The sequence below is a fragment of the Polyodon spathula genome, chromosome 19 (assembly GCF_017654505.1).
Source record: "Polyodon spathula isolate WHYD16114869_AA chromosome 19, ASM1765450v1, whole genome shotgun sequence".
In the NCBI taxonomy this organism is placed as follows: Eukaryota; Metazoa; Chordata; class Actinopteri; order Acipenseriformes; family Polyodontidae; genus Polyodon; species Polyodon spathula.
Window position 1 is genome coordinate 67,501 of NC_054552.1, and position 22,500 is coordinate 90,000.

The 22,500-nt window shown below is 49.6% G+C and overlaps 1 protein-coding gene across 4 annotated transcripts in view; it reads left to right on the forward strand.

Annotated features, from left to right (window-relative positions):
* LOC121295034 (synaptotagmin-7-like) overlaps positions 1-22,500 on the forward strand; it is a 69,165-nt gene that overhangs the window by 37,986 nt on the left and 8,679 nt on the right. The window contains exons 5-12 of one of the 4 annotated variants that reach the window (XM_041219317.1): positions 842-1,051; positions 3,584-3,958; positions 7,189-7,311; positions 13,053-13,188; positions 16,456-16,726; positions 17,111-17,280; positions 18,045-18,159; positions 19,400-19,599. In XM_041219317.1, coding sequence (XP_041075251.1) covers positions 842-1,051; positions 3,584-3,958; positions 7,189-7,311; positions 13,053-13,188; positions 16,456-16,726; positions 17,111-17,280; positions 18,045-18,159; positions 19,400-19,599 — 1,600 coding nt within the window. The remainder of the gene's footprint in view (positions 1-841; positions 1,052-3,583; positions 3,959-7,188; positions 7,312-13,052; positions 13,189-16,455; positions 16,727-17,110; positions 17,281-18,044; positions 18,160-19,399; positions 19,600-22,500) is intronic. The other 3 variants (XM_041219319.1, XM_041219320.1, XM_041219321.1) reach the window with 3 other exon arrangements.

Genomic DNA, 22,500 nt, shown 5'->3' on the forward strand with positions numbered 1-22,500 from the left:
TGCTGAATCACTGAGATCCTTTAAGACCCGACTTGACAAAGTTCTGAGACCAATCAGTTGCTCAGAACCGGACAAGTTCTGATGGGCTGAATGGCCTTGTCTCGTTCGTAATGATCCAACAGGTTCCTATTAGCAGTAAACTGGAAACCTTCTCCCTGAACACCCCTCCCAAAATAAACTAACAAAAAAACACCCCCCTAGTGGCACATCGCTATAAGTGCACCCCAACCCTTACCCTGCCTTCCTTACAGCCCTACCAGCCAGTCATCTGTAACCACCCTTCCCATCCTCCCTAACCTTAACCTTTCACCTCCAGCCCATGGGGGTGCTGAACCATGGAGACGGACAACACTCAATAACCCCCCCCCCCTCCCCTCCCTCCCCCTCCCCCTCTCCCCCTCCTCTCCCCCCCGACAAAAAAAAAAGCAATGAATCAATTCAATACCAAAGCCAGACAACAGAAGCATTGCTCCCTCTGTGGTAATGTGCTGCCCTGCAGGCCAGCGCTCGCCCGCACTGCGCAGAGGGTTGCTCGTTCTGTCTGGGTGTGATTGTGCCTCCACAGCCTGTCTCGTTGCACTGTGCGTCACTATCACTGACATCCTTTTTGAATGTGCACTGTTCACTTTTTATTTTATAATATTTGTTGGTGGCTCTTTCTAAGCAGCTCTTGATTTGAGTGTGAACCCTCCCCCCACCTTTCCATCCTTCCTTCCTTCCTTCCTTGTTGTGGATTACAATCTCCCTGTGCTCTCCCTCTCTCAAGCCCTGATGCCTTCTCTGTTTCTCTTCCTGTCCACTGTCCTCTCTCTCTCTTTCTCTTTCTCCTGCCCCCTTTCAGTGGTTCTCTCCCCGGGGGTGTGGATGCCGCGGCAGGGGGGAGGGAGAGCTCAGCGGGTGGGCGGCCCGTGCGCAGTAACAGTGTGAAGAGCGTGGGCTCAGGAGCCAGCAGCCACAGCCACAGCGAAGCACAGAACGGCCGGGCTGGGAAGGCGGGCCGCTGGCAGACTGTGCAGACACACCTGCAATCTGGCAAGCTGCGGCCAGCCAAGTGAGTGTGGAGGAGGGTCGGCTGGGGGAGAGGGAGGGTGTGTTTACAATCAAAGTCAGCAAATCTGGAGAGAGGATTAAGGTTAGGGGTCACTGTGTTTTTGTAATCCAACAATCTGCGGCCAAGAAAGTGGTTAATGCGAGGACAGGGTGGAAAGCAACAGGTACACAGCCTCCTCTACTGTCATCCTTCAGTCACTTCCACTCCAAGTCCCCCAACCCTCTCACTCCTCCCTCTACATCATAGCACCCTTTTTGTCTCCAAAGCCCCTCCCTGCCCAGTCATTCAAATCCATTGCCACTTTCATAGCCCCTCCCATTCTGAAAACCCCCTCCCATCATCAACACATCTCCTCCCACTGCCCTTGCAGGCTGATTCTCTTTGGTCTATGTGCATTTAGTTCAGATTCAACCCTTCTGTTTCTCTCTCCTGTCCTAAAGCACTCCATTAGCTGCTGTCTGCAATATCCACACTCTGTCCTGGGAGCTGAGGGGAGCTCCACTGACTCTGGAGCACATTCTCAGCAGCTTTCACACTGGTGTCACTCCTTTGTCTCTGCAGCTCTCCTGGGGAGATTGCTCTCCAGCTTTCCGCCAGGTTGGGTGTCGGTAAGAGAGAGGGATGTGAGCTGAACTACCCCTGCTGGTAAACAGCAGAGGCATCGGATTGACACTTTGAATGATCTTCTCATAACGTTCTCCAGCTGAGCACCATTAGACCGGCCGCTCCTTCCTGAAACATCTTGAAAACATTTCACTTTTTGGTTTTCAGTGTAGCGTGTTCTGTAGCAATGATTTCCTGGCCTGGAAACGCAATTCAGGCACAAGTCAGGGTTACTCCTGGCAAACCAGCCTGGGTGTAAACATCCCCTATACCCTGGAAATCCCTCCAATCTCTACAAGAAGAAAAACGATAATTAGGGTTCATTTTAGGTTCACTGTTAGCCACTTCCATTTTTCCACAAGTGTCACTGTTTTAATTAAAATGTCTTGCTGTCCAACGTTTGAGGTTTGAAGGTTGCAGAGAGCTGGGGAGAGAGATCTATCTGTCTATCTATATATATCTAAAGCAGCCACTTGTGACTGTGTGTGAGTAAGCGCTGTGTCGATAGTTCTGAGAAGCGTTTTTGAGTGTGAGAGAGGGAGGAGTCGTGAAGACTTTGAAGGAGGAATAAAGCAGAACTCAGCCTTGAATATGAAGCCCTCACTGTGTCTCTTTCTGAAGTGAGGCTGTCCAAGGACAGGAGTGTGATGGACAGGAACTCAGGGATGGGAGAGCGGTCGGGAACACAGAGAAAGTATCCCATCAACAGGATTGTGTTTTTTTATTTTTTTTTATTTATTTTTTTTCTCAAAAGTGGCAAATAAAAAGCTTTCTGTTCTCAAAACTTCAGCAGTCCCGAGAGGTCAGTGGGTGCTTCTGCTTCCCCTACATTTTTATATCTAATATAACTCAGCTGTGGGGAACCTTGGAGAGCATTCTTTAGTGCAAGCATGGCCGTCACTAGTGGAGGACACAAAGGTCATGTCCTTGCTTGCTTGTTCGCATCATCAATGCCGAAAGACTCCTTTATGTTCTCTGTCGGTTTGCCATGTAACATAGATTTAGAGTTTGAATAGTCAATAGCAAGCAGTCATAAATACTGCCAGCTAGAGCTTAAAACCTCAGTGTGACCTTGGGAGAATTGTAGCTCTGGTTATGGCCTCCCGAGTACAAGGTAGTAAAGGAGTGTTAGAACTTGGTCTTCTTTACAGACATCTAGTGTTACAGTCAAGGCTGGGCTCATCTATAGCAGTGCTGGAGCAGCAGGTGCCCGGGTGCCTGAGGGCAGGAGAGGAGACAGACACAGGGTCACATTCACACAGAGATGGAAGTTTGATAAAACTTCTTCCCCTCCCATTGCTGTACACCATTCCTCTGCGATCTGCAACGGCAATGCAGCAGTCCACAGTGGAGCTGCAATGGCAAGGCACTGGTAGCACAAGTACAGGAAGGGGCTGCAATGGGAATGTTTTACATGCTAACTGCATCACAATCCTGTATGAACAGAACAACTAATAATGCAATCCAGTCATGGTCAACACAAAACAAACCATAGAAAAATGTAGTGGAGAACCTTGATGCCAAGCAGAGAGAGAGAGAGAGAGAGAGAGAGAGAGAGAGAGAGAGAGAGAGAGAGAGAGAGGTAGCACAGCTCCCCTGAGGTGATAATCGAGGACAGACAGGCACTGTTCTAATCTGTGAGCTGAGCATTGCACTGGGAATACAGCCTGGGTTTAAAAGGCTCGTCACGGAGCTTCGGAGCAGAGCAAGCCAGGGAAACACGAGAATAAGACAGAACAGAAAAGAAAGGAGGAAACCAGAGATGAAGTCTCCGCTCCAGAACCCTGCTGCGCAGAGGCGACCGGCCAGCCTCCCTCTACTCTTCCTTGGTGGACTATGTCTTACTCTGTCCCTCTCTTCTCTCCTGTGTCTCCTGTCCTCCCCTCTCCCTCCTCCTCCTCCTTCCTCCCCCCGGTCTCCTGTCTCCAGTTTCGACGATCCCTCTTTCTCTACTGCCTCTACTGTGGAGCACATCTCTGGCACGCCCCCTGCTATTTGCGGCCGGCCTCGCACCCTGGTGAGGCAGCAAAGCTTGCAGCAGCCCCTCAGCCAGCCTCCAGCCCCCTGCCCGGGAGAGCTGCCCCCCACCAGTCAGAGCCTGGGCCAGCTGCACCCCCAGCTCCCCTCCAGCAGCTCCAGCGGAGGGGAGAGGCCAGGCCGAGGGGGGGTCCCGGGCAGGCAGGGGGGGTCGGCGGGTTCCTCGCACTATCGGACCAGCGGGGGGCGCTCTCATTCCAACCCCGGCAGCTGGGACCACATGATGGGGCAGATTCGGAACCGTGGCCTCGACATGAAGTCCTTCCTGTAAGTGCGTCTCTGCCTGTCCCTCTGTCCCTGCCTCTGTCTGTCTCTGTCCCTCTCTTTATCTCTGCCTCTGTCTATCTTTTTTCTCGCTATTCCTGTCCCTTAGTCTCTTTTCCTCACTCTCTGTCTCTGAGCAGGGTTCGGAATTCACTTTGTGCAAAATGAAATGATATTAAAGACAACTTTCTTATTTAAAAAACGTTAGCTATAGAAAAATTAAAAAAATATCCTAAAATGGATCTTTTTAAACAATATTATTCTATTAAAAACCCACCTGATATTGGGATACTAGCCAAGCCCTGTGTTTTGAACCCTGCTCTAATGCACTGAACTGTACTTCAGGATCCCAGTCTCTAACTCACACGGCTGTTTTCTCCCAATCTGGCTGATTTTATTAAACGCAACATACATATTACAGTACAGCGTGAAGCGCTGGGTAGAGCATTCTCATCCCTCTTTTTAATTCACACTCTCCTTCACCCATCTTTCTTTCTCATCACTTTCTCACCTATCTCTTTTTTCTGTTTCCTCTCATTCACCCATGCATTCTTTCACCCCTTTCTTCTCCCTCTGCTTCTCTCTCATTCACACATGCCCTTTCTTTCTCCTCTCTCTCTCTCTCTCTGACACTATCTGTTAACACTGTTCTGAAAATAAACTATTATGCAGGTTTTACTCAATGCAGAATCACGGTTTGGGCTTTCTGTTGTTGTTGTTGTTATTATTATTATTATTATTATTATTATTATTATTATTATTATTATAAATTGTGAATGAATAATTTTAATGTTGTTTGTGGTTCTTGATCATTATTTGATTTGACTTTTTCTCCTCATCTTGAGTGAGAGTCACTGAGAGAGAAACAATGGACCTCTGCATATTAATTATGACCACAGAGGGAGACAAGAAAAAAAGGTGAAAACCTTTTTGAAATTCAGAGTAGAGCTCTTTCAATACCAGTGCGGTTCCGCTGGGGTTTCATTTGTTATTTACTGAGGGAATGTGAGGGGGTGTGTGAGGCTGGGAACACACATAAATCCCTCTTAAATGTGATGTTTTAATTTATTGTACGCAGAAGGTGTCTATTAACCCTGGCCATCAACAGCAATTCATTTCAATTTGAGCTGCCATTGATTTCCTGTCCTCAGGATCATTAGATAGGTAATGAATCCCACTGTACCATAGACTGAGTGAGAGGGAAACAGAGAGGTGAGGACCAGTAGAGAGGCCTGCTGCATTCACAGTGAACCACCGCCTCACCAGTAAAGACAGGACCAGTCTGGATCTCAGTGTTTAGAGCTGGTGGGGTGTGGAGCTCAGTGTTTAGAGCTGGTGAGGTGGGGCGTGGAGCTCAGTGTTTAGAGCTGGTGAGGTGGGGCGTGGAGCTCAGTGTTTAGAGCTGGCGAGGTGGGGCGTGGAGCTCAGTGTTTAGAGCTGGTGGGGTGTGGAGTTCAGTGTTTAGAGCTGGTGAGGTGGGGCGTGGAGCTCAGTGTTTAGAGCCGGTGAGGTGGGGCGTGGAGCTCAGTGTTTAGAGCTGGTGAGGTGGGGCGTGGAGCTCAGTGTTTAGAGCTGGTGGGGTGTGGAGCTCAGTGTTTAGAGCTGGTGAGGTGGGGCGTGGAGCTCAGTGTTTAGAGCTGGTGAGGTGGGGCGTGGAGCTCAGTGTTTAGAGCTGGTGAGGTGGGGTGTGGAGCTCAGTGTTTAGAGCTGGTGAGGTGGGGTGTGGAGCTCAGTGTTTAGACAGTAGCCTGATTCACCTCAATCTGTGCACAATGCATTGAGGGGAGAAGGTCAAAGGTTTGAGGAGAGATAGGGATAGATGGAGAGAATGAGAGAGATGTGGAATGAGAGAAAGATGGAGAGAATGAGATGGATAGATGGAGAATGACAGGTGAAGAGAATGAGGGATAGATGGAAAGCATAAGAGATGGATAGATGGAGAGAATGAAAGACAGACGGGTGACCTAGAAACAACTCCCCATCACAGAGCTCCTGTTCATTAGCAGAGAAACCAGTGCTGGAAATAGAAGCAATTATTTGAGATGTCATTAACGAGTGATAATGAAACGTTAAGAGAATGAGGAGGGAGGACAGCACAGAGAGAGAGGAGGAGATGGGAGGTGCTTTTTACATTCCAGCAAGGAATGTCCATCCATCCCAGTCTTGTTGTTTCCCTTCACCGAAACTACACCCTGTCATTTCTGTTGTTCTGTACACAAAGTGCCTGGAGGTCCCCTTATAAAACATTCCCATAGTAAATGCACAACAAAGTGTAATAAAGCACAAGTAAAGCAAATAAAAAAGAATGCTAAATGACCTTACAAATGTATCATGGTAAACATGTGCAAGGGAGCGGAGATCTGACAATATCTACAGCAGCTCTGATGCTGTTTATAGTTGTGGCAGTGATGTGTGACTTACTGACAGGTTTGGTTTTAACAGAAGGAGATAGAGAGGTAATGAGAGGGAGAGATCGGCTCTGTTGCGTGCACTGGAAATATTAGGCAAGGCAGCTGCCAGCTCCTTGATATTAAATCTGCTCTCACTGTCACACAATTAGACTAAAACCTACAAAAGGCTGGGGTCCAGTGCTAATGCTCAATAAACTAGAACTAAACTTCTCCCCTCTTGACTAATGGCTTGTCACCCCCAGCGCTGAGGCTATCGTTACAGAGGTGACACACACTCTCACACACAGACACTGCATTGAACTGGAACCCAAACAAACTCCGGGCCGAAACAATACAGAATTGCCCTTAAAGAGGAACTTTCAGACACTCACCCAGCTGCCAGTGACTATAGCCTGGTAATATCTAGTTAAAAGGTGGTACACATTGAGGGTGAATTCCTGTGTGAAATACTGTGGAGGAGAACTCGGTTTAAAAAAGTAAATGCAGTCTATTCTTTGTGTTTGTTTGCCGTAGACTGGGGGTGGAACTCTGATTCTGCATTGTGTTCAGGGCTTTCTCCAAATAATAATGATCATTTGTGAGTTCCTTTTGTCTGCCTGTCTTTCATGAACTGTCTGTCTCTCCTTGTCTTCTCTCCCTCCCTCTCCTCTTCACTGTTCCTCTCTCTCCCTCTTCCGGTTGGGGTATGGTGCCAATCCCTTCCAATCTCTCCCTGTCTTTCTGCAATGCATTCCCTCTCCTTCCCCATTCTCCTGTCCCTCTCCTCTCCTCTCCCCCCTCCTCTCCTCTCCCTGTCCCCCTCTCTCGGTGCATTCCCTCCAGAGAAGGCCGTATGGTGGTTCTGTCGTTGGTTATGGGTATCTCAGAGCAGGATGATTTCGCCAACATCCCGGACCTGCAGACTGGACCGGGTCAGCACAATCAGAACACCCCTCCGGACAAGAGGTACGGGCTGAGCGCGGGGGCAGGGCAGGGCAGGGCACGGCACAGGAGAGGGGCTGACTGCGCTGCAGCGGGGTATGAGGTTAGGATACAAGGCAGTCAGGATAGGTAGGTAGTGAACTGTGTAAAGTAGGGTACACGTTAAGACCTGTGGGACTTTGGGGTAGTGTACTGGAGGACAGCGGGTGTGTTAGTGTGGTCAGGTCACAGCCGTGTGTGTGTGTGTATGTGATAGCTGGGTCAGGCCACCGCTGTGTGTGTGCGCAATAGCAGGGTCAGGCCATGGCTGTGTGTGTTTGTATTTGTGTGTGTGTGTGTGTGTGTTTGTGCTCAGTAGCAGGGTCAGGCCAAGGCTGTGTGTGTGTGTGTGTGTGTGCAATAGCGGGGTTAGGCCAAGACTGAGTGTGTGTGTGTGTGTGTGTGTGTGTGCAATAGCGGGGTCAGGCCATGACTGTGTTGGAGACAGAGGGTGAATTAAAATTTAAATAAAAGCAATTGCACAAAATCGTATTCCAACATAGAGGTGAGGCTTGACTTTTGTAATGGCCCAGTTTGAACAAAACGTTTTCCAGACAGGTTGATCTTCAGCATACAGTAGCCTACAGCTCTTATAAAAATCTAAACTGCAACACGCTTTCATGTAAAACAGAAAGAAGTAGTAGACTAGTTAGAGATTGTAATGAGCCGGCGTCTCAGCCCATTGAAGTAAACGCAGAGGCTAGGGCCGGATGTGAGCCGCTAACCTTATGATTCAAATACAAGCATCTCACTGTTCGACTGCAAGAAAGCACTTTCAGGGGAGAGGCAAGTTGTGGTCTCGTACTGACGTTAGTGTTATTAACTCAGTCATAAGCCACCAGCAAACCATGCAGCTAACCCCGTACTGCTCTTCTTCGCTTGGTATTATTTGAACTTTAAAAGTCTTACCTGACGATATTGCCTCTATCCACATGATTGACTGTATTCTTTGAAACATTGCATGTCAATATTTTAAAAATAAAGCAGTGTCGCTCGGGGATACTTTGCAGTGTTCAATCGCTCGTGATACCTTTGAAAAGTAGACTCCAGTCCATACCTAAAGCAAATAATTTCTTATTAAAAATGTTCATAAGTGTATTATTATTATTCCCGTATAAAACATAGCAGTCTATATATAGTAAAGCTATAGGAAGTTTTCATTTTCCTGTAAATCACACCCATTAATATAGGAGTCAGTTGTACACATCTGTCTGACTAGATTTATGCTCCTCTGGAGCTGCTCTGAGGTCATGAAGATGCGACGGACTGCTCCTGGGTGTGTGTGTGGAGGATGGGTTCAGTCTCAGTGTGTGTGTGTGTGTGGAGGATGGGTTCAGTCTCAGTGTGTGTGTGTGTGTGGAGGATGGGTTCAGTCTCAGTGTGTGTGTGTGTGTGTGTGTGTGTGTGTGTGTGTGTGTGTGTGTGTGTGTGTGTGTGGAGGATGGGTTCAGTCTCAGTGTGTGTGTGTGGAGGATGGGTTCAGTCTCAGTGTGTGTGTGTGTGTGTCTGTGTGGAGGATGGGTTCAGTCTGTGTGTGTGTGTCTGTGTGGAGGATGGGTTCAGTCTCAGTGTGTGTGTGTGTGGAGGATGGGTTCAGTCTCAGTGTGTGTGTGTCTGTGTGGAGGATGGGTTCAGTCTCAGTGTGTGTGTGTGTGGAGGATGGGTTCAGTCTCAGTGTGTGTGTGGAGGATGGGTTCAGTCTCAGTGTGTGTGTGTGTGTGTGTGTGTGTGGAGGATGGGTTCGTCTCAGAGTGTCAGTACCCAAATGTCAGAGTCACACACCTGTGTGTCTGTGTGGGGAAGTTGACACACCTCCTACCCAAGTCAGAGGACACACACACACCTCCACCACACCTCACCAAGTCAGAGTGTGTGTGTGTGTGTGTGGAGGATGGGTTCAGTCTCAGTGTGTGTGTGTGTGGAGGATGGGTTCAGTCTCAGTGTGTGTGTGTCTGTGTGGAGGATGTGTGTGTGTGTGTGGAGGATGGGTGTGTGTGTGTGTGTGTGTGGAGGATGGGTTCAATCTCAGTGTGTGTGTGGAGGATGGGTTCAGTCTCAGTGTGTGTGTGTGTGTGTGGATGGGTTCAGTCTCAGTGTGTGTGTGTGTGGAGGATGGGTTCAGTCTCAGTGTGTGTGTGTGTGGAGGATGGGTTCAGTCTCAGTGTGTGTGTGTGTGGAGGATGGGTTCAGTGTGTGTGTGTGTGTGTGTGGAGGATGGGTTCAGTGTGTGTGTGTGTGTGGAGGATGGGTTCAGTCTCAGTGTGTGTGTGTGTGGAGGATGGGTTCAGTCTCAGTGTGTGTGTGTGTGGAGGATGGGTTCAGTCTCAGTGTGTGTGTGGAGGATGGGTTCAATCTCAGTGTGTGTGTGGAGGATGGGTTCAGTCTCAGTGTGTGTGTGGAGGATGGGTTCAGTCTCAGTGTGTGTGTGTGTGTGTGGAGGATGGGTTCAGTCTCAGTGTGTGTGTGTCTGTGTGGAGGATGGGTTCATTCTCAGTGTGTGTGTGTGTGGAGGATGGGTTCAGTCTCAGTGTGTGTGTGGAGGATGGGTTCAGTCTGTGTGTGTGTGTGTGTGTGTGGAGGATGGGTTCAGTCTCAGTGTGTGTGTGTGTGGAGGATGGGTTCAGTCTCAGTGTGTGTGTGTGTGGAGGATGGGTTCAATCTCAGTGTGTGTTTCTCTCTGTATCTACTGTATGCTGCAGTGTGGAAGGCAGTGGGTTTGAGGAGTTCAGTGGGTAGAGAAAGCGCTGGGCTGCAGTGTGGAAGGCAGTGGGTTTGAGGAGTTCAGTGGGTAGAGAAAGCGCTGGGCTGCAGTGTGGAAGGCAGTGGGTTTGAGGAGTTCAGTGGGTAGAGAAAGCACTGGGCTGCAGTGTGGAAGGCAGTGGGTTTGAGGAGCTCAGTGGTTGGAGTGCAGGGCTGGGAATGGCTGATTAATCCACTAGCAGAGCACTTTGAGCTAGTTCATGTTTTACTGGGAGAATTTGGACTGGTTCAAAGTCCTCTGCAAGGGAAGTCTTTATTAAGATCATTATTGAGCTCACAGAATGAAAGTAAAACCTGGACTGGATCTATTCTGGGAGTCTTATTAAGATCATTATTGAGCTCCCAGAATGAAAGTAAAACCTGGACTGGACCTGCTAGGGGAGTCTTAAGATCATTATTGAGCTCACAGAATGAAAGTAAAACCTGGACTGGACCTGTTCGGGGAGTCTTATTAAGATCATTATTGAGCTCACATTATTGGTATCCGATGACATTATGAAGCTCTCTGTGAATCCTGTAGTAGCTTGTGAGTTTGTTGCCAGCCCTGGAGCTGGCTGTGTTTTGCCAACACAAGTAATTTCTCTTGTAGCTGTAAGCTAGTGAGTGTTGGTAAGTAAGACAGTATGTTCAGGGATGAGGGGGGATCTCTGTTGAGTTTCTCTCCAGCCCTGCAGCTGATATTGCCCAGCCATCCTGGTCTGGCTTTCTGCTCCCTAGGTAAGGAAACGAGGATAGTATCACAGGTCAAGGTGAAATACAGCTCCTGTGGGTGTGTGATTTATCTCGCCTGTACCTGTCATATATCCTGCCTGCCTGTCTCTGTCTGTCTGTCTGTCTGGTTGTTTTTAAAGCATCTGTTTGCTGCCTCCCCCCCCCCCCCCCCCCCCCATCAGCACTGGACTCTCAGACTAGGGGATTGTTTTCAGAGCACAGTTACCATGACAAAAGCCCAGTTTCATCTCTCTTACTGGGCACTGTGGGATAGCAACAGCCTTGGTTATTAGTTTATAGAAACAAAGAAAAACTGGCTTTTCAATGGAAGGAAGCCACTCTGTCTGAGTCCCAGTCTCTGATTCGGGGGGCTGCTGCCTCAGGTCCAGACCCCCAGTCCTGTTCAGACTGCACTGTTACCTGGACAGTCCTGTGGTCCCTGCTGGTCTCTGTAGAATATAGCTGGGCTTGCTCCTTTAATAGCCCTAATTACAGGAGAGCACCTGGGACTGCCTGTTTGTCTCTGCCTGCCTGCCTGCCTGCCTGCCTGCCTGCCTGTCTGTCTCTGTCTGTCTCTCGTCAGTGTTAGATTGGTTCTCTGCACACCTGAAGTGCTCTGGCAGACAGACAGACAGAGCGAGCTGTCTGACCCTCCCCTCTGCAGCAATGACTACCCCACCCCTCCTTTTTTTCTAATGAATTATTGGATGGATAAATGACTAAAGCAGCATGAAGTGTTCTGAGTTCAGAGGCCTGCGCTCTATTAGCCGGCTCTCTGCCATGGGGGGGTGCTCTCCTTCACTCCTCGGGGACATGCAACACCTCTCTGCTTGGGTTTCATTTCCTGGGGAGAAAGGGGGGGGGGGGGCTTTAGGAAGTGCAATTGTGTTGTCTGACTAAATCTGTCTCCTTTTGTTTCCTGCATTCCCTTTCCAACCCCTCCCTTCAAACTCTATTCCCCTCTCCCTCGCTCTCAGTGTCTGTGTATCGGTGTCTGTTCACTCTTTCTGGGGGCTCTCCTCTCTCTCTGCAACGATTCATTGTCTTTACTTGCCTTGTAATTGACTAACTCTCTCTCTCTCTCTCTCTCTCTCTCTCTCTCTCTCTCTCTCTCTCTCATTATAGTTTTGTAGTTTTTTGATAACTAATCTCTTCATCTTGTTTTCTTCATTATATTTTTTTAACTGACAGACGAAGCCTCTTCTTGCTTTTCTAGGCTGCAGTCGCTACTCCTGTCATCACTTCCAGAGGTCTTTTCCAGCTCAGTGATCTAATGTTGACCTTTTTTCTCTCTCTCTCTCTCTCTTGTTCTTTCATTTCTCCACAGGGAGAGTTTACGAAGGCAAGTAAGTTCGAGTGCCTCATTCATTGGGGAGAGTGAGAGAGAGGATCTCCTCTCCTCTCACCTACCTCTCTCCTCTCTCTCTCTCTCTCTCTCTCCTCTCTCTCTCTCTCTCCCCTACTCTCCTCTCTCTCTCTCTCTCTGTTTTGTGGAGGAGACAGCTCTCTGTTCAGTGCCTCAAAGCTCACCATCCTGTCTTACTGTGCAATGTGCCTTTCCACTCTCACTCTGCAGTCTGTCCGTCTGTACATCCGTCAGAAAGACCTTCTCGTCTCCAGCCTTCCCTACCCCTGTTTAAGACCCCCTCCCTTTCCCCAGTGGACTTACTGACCTACAGGGTCCTGGGACCGTAAACAATGACATATGCATAGCTTATTATTTAAAAAAGGGTAAATTTAGATAAACAGTGGCCATACGTACTAATCTGTAAGATATCGCATGTGATCAGGACTGTGCAACTTAAAAGTGTCCTGCAGAATCTGGGGCTGTGAAGGTAAGTGTGAGCTCTAAGCAACATGCACGGGACAGCCCAGTCCAGACACACGCACGCACATGCACACACATGCACACGCACAGTCACGCACACGCTCACATACATACGCGCACGCACGCTCACACTAACACTCACAATGTTCCCAGCCCTTTCCATGACACATTAAAGCAGCTGTTTGCATCTCCACCACCACAGTCGCCTGTAGTGTCCCCTGCTGGGAGACGCTCACAAGCACAGCAGTGGCAGTGTGGGATGGGGGGGAGGGACTAGAACACTAGCCTTTGACCCACGAATTGCTGTGTGCAATCTCACACAGGGCATTGTTAATCCCAGATGTGTGGGGATGATTCATGAATAAAATCGCTCCTTGAAACACCTTAATAACAAGATGCTCTCCACTCTGCCTCCTCTCTCCTGCAGGTTACCTGGGGGGGGCAAGGCGCTGAACAGCACTGCGGTGCAGGGGCAGCTCCCCCATGATGAGGCAGACCGCCGAACTGAGCCACACTCCTCCGTCTCCGACCTCGCCAACTCCCTGACCAGCGAGATGCTCATGGTAGGAACCTCTTTTTCTCAAAAGCACTGCATCAGCATGGCAAGGTGAAGCGAAGCTCAGGGTAAAGCAGGTCCCAAGAATTACACAGCGGTAGCAGAAAAGCAAGAATTCAGTGGTCAGTGTGTTTTTTTTAAGAGGTTCGTTATCAGTCTGTATTTGTAAAGTGAGTCCAGCAGGCTGTTTGTAAAGAGAAGTGAAGCTGACCTCCAGGCCTGCGGGGGTGCTGTCAGTGTAGACTCAGCTTTTCTAAGCACACAGCAGCCCAGTGCGGCACTCTCGGAGCACAGTAAACACAAGATGAAAGTCACATAGCCTGCGGGGTGCGGATTTAAAAAAAGAACTGAGAGTCGAAAAAAAAAAAGATCTGAGTTCCAGCAGCGCACCGTTCACAGGAGAATCAGGGCAAACGATGAAGAGATCTCTCTCTCTCTCTCTCTGCTTGTGTGTGTGTGTGTCTGGATCTCTGCCTGTGTCTCTCTCTCTCTCTGCTTGTGTGTGTGTGTTTGTGGATCTCTGCCTGTGTCTCTGTTTCTCTGTGCCTCTGTGTGTGTGTGTGTGTGGATCTGTGCCTGTGTGTCTCTCTCTCTCTGCTTGTGTGTGTGTGTGTGTGTGTGTGTGTGGATCTCTGCCTGTGTCTCTGTTTCTCTGTGCACTGTGTGTGGTGGATCTGCCTGTGTCTCTGTTTCTCTGTGCCTCTGACACGGAGTCTGTGTGTGTGTGGATCTCTGCCTGTGTCTCTGTTTCTCTGTGCCTCTGTGTGTGTGTGGATCTCTGCCTGTGTCTCTGTGCCTCTGTGTGTGTGTGTGTGTGTGGATGTGTCTCTGCCTGTGTCTCTGTTTCTCTGTGCCTCTGTGTGTGTGTGGATCTCTGCCTGTTTCTCTGTGCCTCTGTGTGTGTGTGGATCTCTGCCTGTGTCTCTGTGTCTCTGTGCCTCTGTGTGTGTGTGGATCTCTGCCTGTGTCTCTGTTTCTCTGTGCCTCTGTGTGTGTGTGGATCTCTGCCTGTTTCTCTGTGCCTCTGTGTGTGTGTGGATCTGTGTGTGTGTCTGCCTGTGTCTCTGTGTCTCTGTGCCTCTGTGTGTGTGTGGATCTCTGCCTGTTTCTCTGTGCCTCTGTGTGTGTGTCTGGGGGATCTCCTCAGTAATGTGTGCTGTGGTGATGGTTGATTGGTGGTAGGCTCTGGCAGTTCTTTTGCCCGTTTGGCTCCTGTTGTTCTGTTTTGGGGGCGGATGTTCCCGCTCGGTGGAGACTCTGAAATATGGGTCCTTGACAGGCGATCGGAAATGGGATTAAATTCCGCTGCACTAAATCAGAGGTGTCCTGACAGTTGCCTGCCTTATTATCTCTCATAAGAGCTGCCCAGGGCACGCTGGTCTCAACCGCACACTGACACTGACACACAAACACACCGAGTGAGGTCTCCCTCCTGTCCTCTCTCCCTGTGGTCCTCTCTAGTGAGCCTGTATCCCTCCGTCCTCGTGACCCTGTGTCCCTGTATTTCCACAATCCTGTGTCCCCTTGATCCTATGATCCTGCCTGTCTAGATCCACGCCAGACTGTGATCAGTGTCTCAGTGGAGTCCACGCAATAAGCTGCCACTCCTCCTCCATTCACAGCTCTCCTTTCACTCTGAGAAACAGCAGCAGCCACTTGACCTGCATTCAGCCTCAGTTCTGTAGCCTCACCGCGGCCGCTGTGTGGTGAAAACACTAAAAAACTGAGCAATTAAGAGAACTCACTATGGACAGATATGCATGGAGTGAGAGAGTGAGTGCAGACAATTGAAACACGGAGAATCAGATCCAGCACAATACTCACGATCACTAGAAGCTCTTCATGAAGAAGAGCAGACATTGAGAAGCTGATAAACTCGCTGTTTGAATGATTATCCGCCTTCAGATAGCAGCAGGATAGTAATATCCAGGCAGACTGCTGCTGCTGTTTAAATCTGAGAGCTTCTGTGTTCAGCCTGGCTGTTTGTACCAGTCTGTCTGAAGAAGATGCTGTAGATAATTATTAAAGTAGTGACTTTATCAGTGACTGTTCATATATTTATATATATATATATATATACACACACACACTTCCTGAAGCATATCTGTTATTTTTTATAATGCATGGATACCCCTGTGATGCTAATATTAAAGTAGACGAGGTTCAGCAGCACTATAGGGTTCTTTTAAACGTTGTGTTTCAGGGCTGTAAAGACATCCTATGTCGTTATCCATTAGTGCTTCAGCTTTATTTGGATGATTGCTTTTACCTTGTTTTAATTTCCCGTTCCTCTCCAGTTTCTCTGAGACATGAATGTACCAGCTTTATATATATATATATATATATATATATATATATATATATATATATATATATATATATATATATATATTTTCTCATTTTGTTGATCATTAATGAACATTTCTGTACTGTGGGTGTTGTCGAGAGATTGATAACGAGACATTTTGTCTGAATTGAAAGCACACACACACACACACACACACACACAGTATATACATGTATACAGTCTATGTAAATGGGAATATTTACCTTATACATATGAACAGGAGCTGGATATTTGCACAGAATGATTTCTGCTCTTACAAAAGCAGTTGTCGAGAAAAACGGCCCAAGAGGGGTCAGTCCCACTGTTTAAACAGCGTTGGATCCAAACCCTAGCACTTTGAGTTCCTGTTCTTCTCTAATGAAGAGAGACTCATTAGCGTAGCATTATAGTGAGGAGCGAGTGAATGAATGGAGTGCTCTGCTTCCCGACTACAAATACAAACCCGCTCTGCTCCCCAACTCTATGACAGCAGGCTCCTCTGAATGGAGTGCAGGACTCTCAAAATACAAACCCGCTCTGCTCCCTGGCTCTCAGACAGCAGGCTTCAGTTCATCTAATTGTCTGGCTCATTAATTCCTAACAGGTATTGTTTTCGGCACTGCTCTGGTCTCGAGCGATGTGTGCAGACCCTGAGGCTACAATCAGAGAGCTCACACTTCATTGAATAAACAATTGATTTCTCACAGTCTCTGACTACATGTATACATCACTTCCAAAACACGGGCAATGCTGTTGAAACGCGCTCGGCTAAACTCTCCAGCGCTGGTCCTACTGGAGGGGCTGTTTTCACAACGGGATGCAGGTAACGCTGGTGCTAACAAACTCCAGCCAGTCCTCCCAGCTGCCACTCAAACCTGAAAGTGAGTTACACTGGAAGTCCCGACCACTTGCACTGATGCTTCTCATCTCCTCTCTCTCTCCCCCCAGCTCTCCCCAGGCTCGGAGGATGACGATGGGCACGAGGGTCCAGGCAGGGAGAAGCTGGGTCGAATCCAGTTCAGCGTCGGCTACAACTTCCAGGATTCGACGCTCACAGTGAAGATCCTGAAGGGGCAGGAGCTGCCGGCCAAGGACTTCAGCGGCACCAGCGACCCATTCGTCAAGATTTATCTGCTGCCGGACAAGAAGAACAAGCTGGAGACCAAGGTGAAGAGGAAGAACCTCAACCCACACTGGAACGAGACCTTCCTGTTTGAGGGTAAGAGGGGGGGGGGGGGGGTGGAGTGGGAGAGGGGGGAGGGGGGTAACCTCAGCCCATACTGGAATGAGACCTTTCTGTTTTGAGGGTAAGAGGTGAGAGGGAGGGGGAGTGGGGAGTGGGGAGGTGGACAACCTCAACCCACACTGGAATGAGACCTTCCTGTTTGTGGGGAGTGGGGAGGGGAGAGGGACGGGAGGGAGAGGGACGGGAGGGAGAGAGGAGCTGAAGACTGAAAAAATCTCAGCCCACACTGGAACGAGACCTTCCTGTTAAAGAGAATGAACCTACACAGAGTGACAGAAATAGTGTGACTCGTCGAAGTACAATCTGGATTCAGTCTTTGAAATTCTGTCTTCATGGCCTCTTGTCTCCTCTCTCCAGGGTTCCCCTATGAGAAGGTGGTCCAGCGGACTCTGTACCTGCAGGTTCTGGATTATGACCGGTTCAGTCGGAACGACCCAATCGGGGAGGTGTCTATCCCGCTCAACAAGGTGGACCTGGCGCACATGCAGACCTTCTGGAAGGAGCTGAAGCCCTGCATTGATGGCAGTGTAAGAGACTGGAGTCCATCTCGCATTCATTGTTTCATTTAAACCCAAGGACAGAGTGGCGGCGAGGCGCGCTGTTCCAGAGGGATTCTCCCAGCTGTGTTTAATTTAGGGTTAAACACAGTTTTTTATTTACAGAATTGTCCTTGTTATTGAAACAGGATACAGGGGTCAGGGAGGGGGGTGGGGGATGAGTGAGAGTCTCTCTAGAGAATGTTTGTCTTGAAAAGTAAGTGAAATGCCAAGTTTTGGAACTGAATTCCACCGCTGTTTAATTGTTTCAGAGAAGGTCTTTGTGAAAGCCATGTCTCTAACAGCGAGTCGTCTTCTGAGTCAGTTTGGGACGCACGGTAAAGCATATTAAACTAGATATTAAACAGGGCTGCAGAAGGAGTTAGAATCATGCTATTAATGATCCTGTTTATTACAGCTACATTATCCAAAGATTAGCAGTAATACAGAAACACAGTAATTGCAAATATCCCTCTAGACACGATGTAAAGGCCACCTAGCTTACAGTTACAGGACATATCTGGTGAAGCTGGGCTGGTCGTCCTTTTTCAGGCGCAGGAGTGAAGGATGTGACTGTCCTCTGATAGTATGCCAAGTCTTCCCTATCAGCCTTGTACTGTTCCATCTGCCACATATACAGCCTCGATAAGAGCAAACCAGTGGCTTGTGATTGTAACCCTTATATATCAAACATACAATGAGACTGCAGAGTGTCTGTGCAGATGCCCTGTAAAACGAAGGGGTGTGTGTTGCAGGGGAGTCGAGGGGAGCTGCTGCTGTCACTCTGCTACAACCCCACAGCCAACACCATCACTGTGAACATCATCAAAGCACGCAACCTCAAAGCCATGGACATCGGGGGCACCTCAGGTAGGAGGAGCCCAGGGACTGGGAAATCTGGGGGTCAGCGCTGAGGGACTGGGAAATCTAGGGGAAAGAGCTGAGGGACTGGGAAATCTGGGAGTCAGTTCTGAGGGACTGGGAAATCTAGGGGATAGAGCTGAGGGACTGGGAAATCTAGGTTATAGAGCTGAGGGACTGGGAAATCTAGGGGATAGAGCTGAGGGACTGGGAAATCTAGGGGATAGAGCTGAGGGACTGGGAAATCTAGGGGATAGAGCTGAGGGACTGGGAAATCTAGAGGATAGAGCTGAGGGACTGGGAATTCTAGGGGATAGAACTGAGGGACTGGGAAATCTAGGGGAAAGAACTGAGGGACTGGGAAATCTGGGAGTCAGCTCTGAGGGACTGGGAAATCTGGAGGATAGAGCTGAGGGACTGGGAAATCTGGGGGTCAGCTCTGAGGGACTGGGAAATCTAGGGGATAGAGCTGACGGACTAGGAAGGACTGGGAAATCTAGGGGATAGAGCTGAGGGACTGGGAAATCTGGAGGATAGAGCTGAGGGACTGGGAAATCTGGGAGTCAGTTCTGAGGGACTGGGAAATCTAGGGGATAGAGCTGAGGGACTGGGAAATCTAGGGGATAGAGCTGAGGGACTGGGAAATCTAGGGGATAGAGCTGAGGGACTGGGAAATCTAGGGGATAGAACTGAGGGACTGGGAAATCTAGGGGATAGAGCTGAGGGACTGGGAAATCTGGGAGTCAGCTCTGAGGGACTGGGAAATCTGGGGGATAGAGCTGAGGGACTGGGAAATCTGGGGGTCAGCTCTGAGGGACTGGGAAATCTGGAGGATAGAGCTGAGGGACTGGGAAATCTGGGGGTCAGCTCTGAGGGACTGGGAAATCTAGGGGATAGAGCTGAGGGACTGGGAAATCTAGGGGATAGAGCTGAGGGACTGGGAAATCTGGGGGTCAGCTCTGAGGGACTGGGAAATCTGGGGGATAGAGCTGAGGGACTGGGAAATCTGGGGAAAGAGCTGAGGGACTGGGAAATCTGGGGATAGAGCTGAGGGACTGGGAAATCTGGGGGTCAGCGCTGAGGGACTGGGAAATCTAGGGGATAGAGCTGACGGACTAGGAAGGACTGGGAAATCTAGGGTAAGAGCTGAGGGACTGGGAGGGACTGAGAAATCTGGGGGATAGCGCTGAGGGACTGGGAGGGAGGGAGGCAGTGTTGTCCAGTGGTTAGAGCTGTGTCCCTCTCTCAGACCCCTATGTGAAGCTATGGCTGATGCACAAGGACAAGCGTGTTGAGAAGAAGAAGACGGTGGTGATGAAGTGCTGCCTCAACCCAGTCTTCAACGAGTCCTTCCCCTTCGAAATCCCCACCGAGCGACTCCGAGAGACCACCATCATCATCACCGTGATGGACAAGGACCGATTGAGCCGTAATGATGTCATCGGCAAGGTGAGACGGGCGGGGACACACCGAACACATGGCACACTCACACTACACCACACACACACTAGTGGTGACCACTACCGTGACTGACTAACTCGGCGTCTTACCACAGTTCGGTTGTGTACTACCCGCCCTCACACACTCACACTCACACACACACACACACACTGAGACAAGCACACTGACACACATCCCCACACAGAGGGAGAAGCCAACACAGAGACCCTCACACACACACACACACACACACTGAGACAAGCACACTGACACACATCCCCACACAGAGGGAGAAGCCAACACAGAGACACTCACACACACACACACACACTGAGACAAGCACACTGACACACATCCCCACACAGAGGGAGAAGCCAACACAGAGACACACACACACACACACACACTGAGACAAGCACACTGACACACATCCCCACACAGAGGGAGAAGCCAACACAGAGACACTCACACACACACACACACACACTGAGACAAACACACACACACATCCCCACACACACTGAGACACACACAGAGACACTCACACACACACACACACACACTGAGACAAGACACTGACACTGTGGTACGGGGGGTCACACAGAGGGAGCCAAACAGCGTGACACTCACACACACAACACACACCACTGAGACAAGCACACACTGACACACATCCCCACACAGAGGGAGAAGCCCAACACAGAGGACTCACACCACACAGCACACCACACTGAGACAAGCACACACTGACACACATCCCCAAACAGAGGGAGAAGAGCAACACACGAGTGTGACACTCACACAACACACGACACACTGAGACACTGTGACACACAAGCCCCACAAGTGGGTCTCAACACAGAGGGTTGCTGTGTGATCCTGACTCAATCGTGTGACTGTGGTGTAGAAGGGTGTGTCATATCCTCTTGCACTCACACACACACACACACACTGAGACAAGCACACTGACACACATCCCCACACAGAGGGAGAAGCCAACACAGAGACACACACACACACACACACAGTGACTGAGACAAGCACTGTGTGGGTATGTGAAGCAGAGGGGAGAAAGCCAACTCACAGAGAGACACCACCACACACCCACACACACCTGAGGAAGCACACTGAACCACATCCCCACACCAGAGTGGTGTAGAACTACACTGTCGTGTGACTGTGTGTACACACACACACACAGAGGACAAGCACAACTGACACACATCCCTACACAGAGGGAGGAAGCCCAACACAGAGACACTCACACACACACACACACACTGAGACAAGCACACTGACACACATCCCCACACAGAGGGAGAAGCCAACACAGAGACACTCACACACACACACACACACTGAGACAAGCACACTGACACACATCCCCACACAGAGGGAGAAGCCAACACAGAGGACACACACACACACACACACACACACTGAGACAAGCACACTGACACACATCCCCACACAGAGGGAGAAGCCAACACAGAGACACTCACACACACACACACACACTGAGACAAGCACACTGACACACATCCCCACAGGAGAAGCCAACACAGAGACACTCACACACACACCACACGTCACACCTATGAGACAAGCACACTGACACCACATCCCACACAGAGGGAGACGACAGTCAACACAGAGACACTCACACACACACACCACACACATGAGACATCTTACTGACACACCATCCACACACAGAGGGATCACCTCTCTCGCAACACAGAGACACTCACACACACACACACACACTGAGACAAGCACACTGACACACATCCCCACACAGAGAGACACACAGAGGGACCAACACAGAGACCACTCACACACACACACACACACACTGAGACACACACTGACACACACACAGAGAGGACTGAAGCCAACACAGAGGGAGAACACACACACACACACACTGAGACAAGCACACACACACACACACACAGAGAGAGAAGCCCACACAGAGACACACACACACACACACACATCGAGAGTGTGTGACTGACAGTGTGATATCAAACACAGAGGTGAAGCCAACCGTCAAGGAGAGGACACTCACACAACACAGAGACACTCCACACACACACCACACACTGAGACAAGCACACTGACACACATCCCCACACGAGGGAGAAGTCTCTGTGAGGACACACACACACACACACACACACACTGAGACAAGCACACTGACACACATCCCCACACAGAGGGAGAAGCCAACACAGAGACACTCACACACACCACACACACACACTGAGACAAGCACACTGACACACATCCCCACACAGAGGGAGAAGCCAACACAGAGACACACACACACACACACCAACACACTGAGCACACACACACTGTGTCACCACACACACAGAGGGACACTACACCACACCACAGTACACTGAACACTGTGGACACACATCCCCACACAGAGGGAGAAAGCCAACACAGAGACTCTCTTCGACACAACACACACACGCACACTGAGACAAGGCAACCCACTGACACACAACTCACTGTGTAGGGGTGTGCAGCCACACACACACACACACACACACACACACACACACTGACACACACACACACACACATCCCCACCACAGAGGGAGAAGAACAAAAACCCTCTAGACACTTCACACACACACACACACTGAGACAAGACACTGACACACATCCCCACACAGAGGGAGAAGCCAAACAACAGAGACACCACAAACACACACACACACACACTGAGACAAGCACACTGACCACACATCTCCCACACAGAGGGGTCTCAGGAAGCAACACAGAGCCACCCACACACCACACACACACAAACTGAGACACGCACACACACACACACACACACACATCAGGGGGCTTATGAGACTGCCATGCGGTTGTGTCTCTGTGAGACACGAC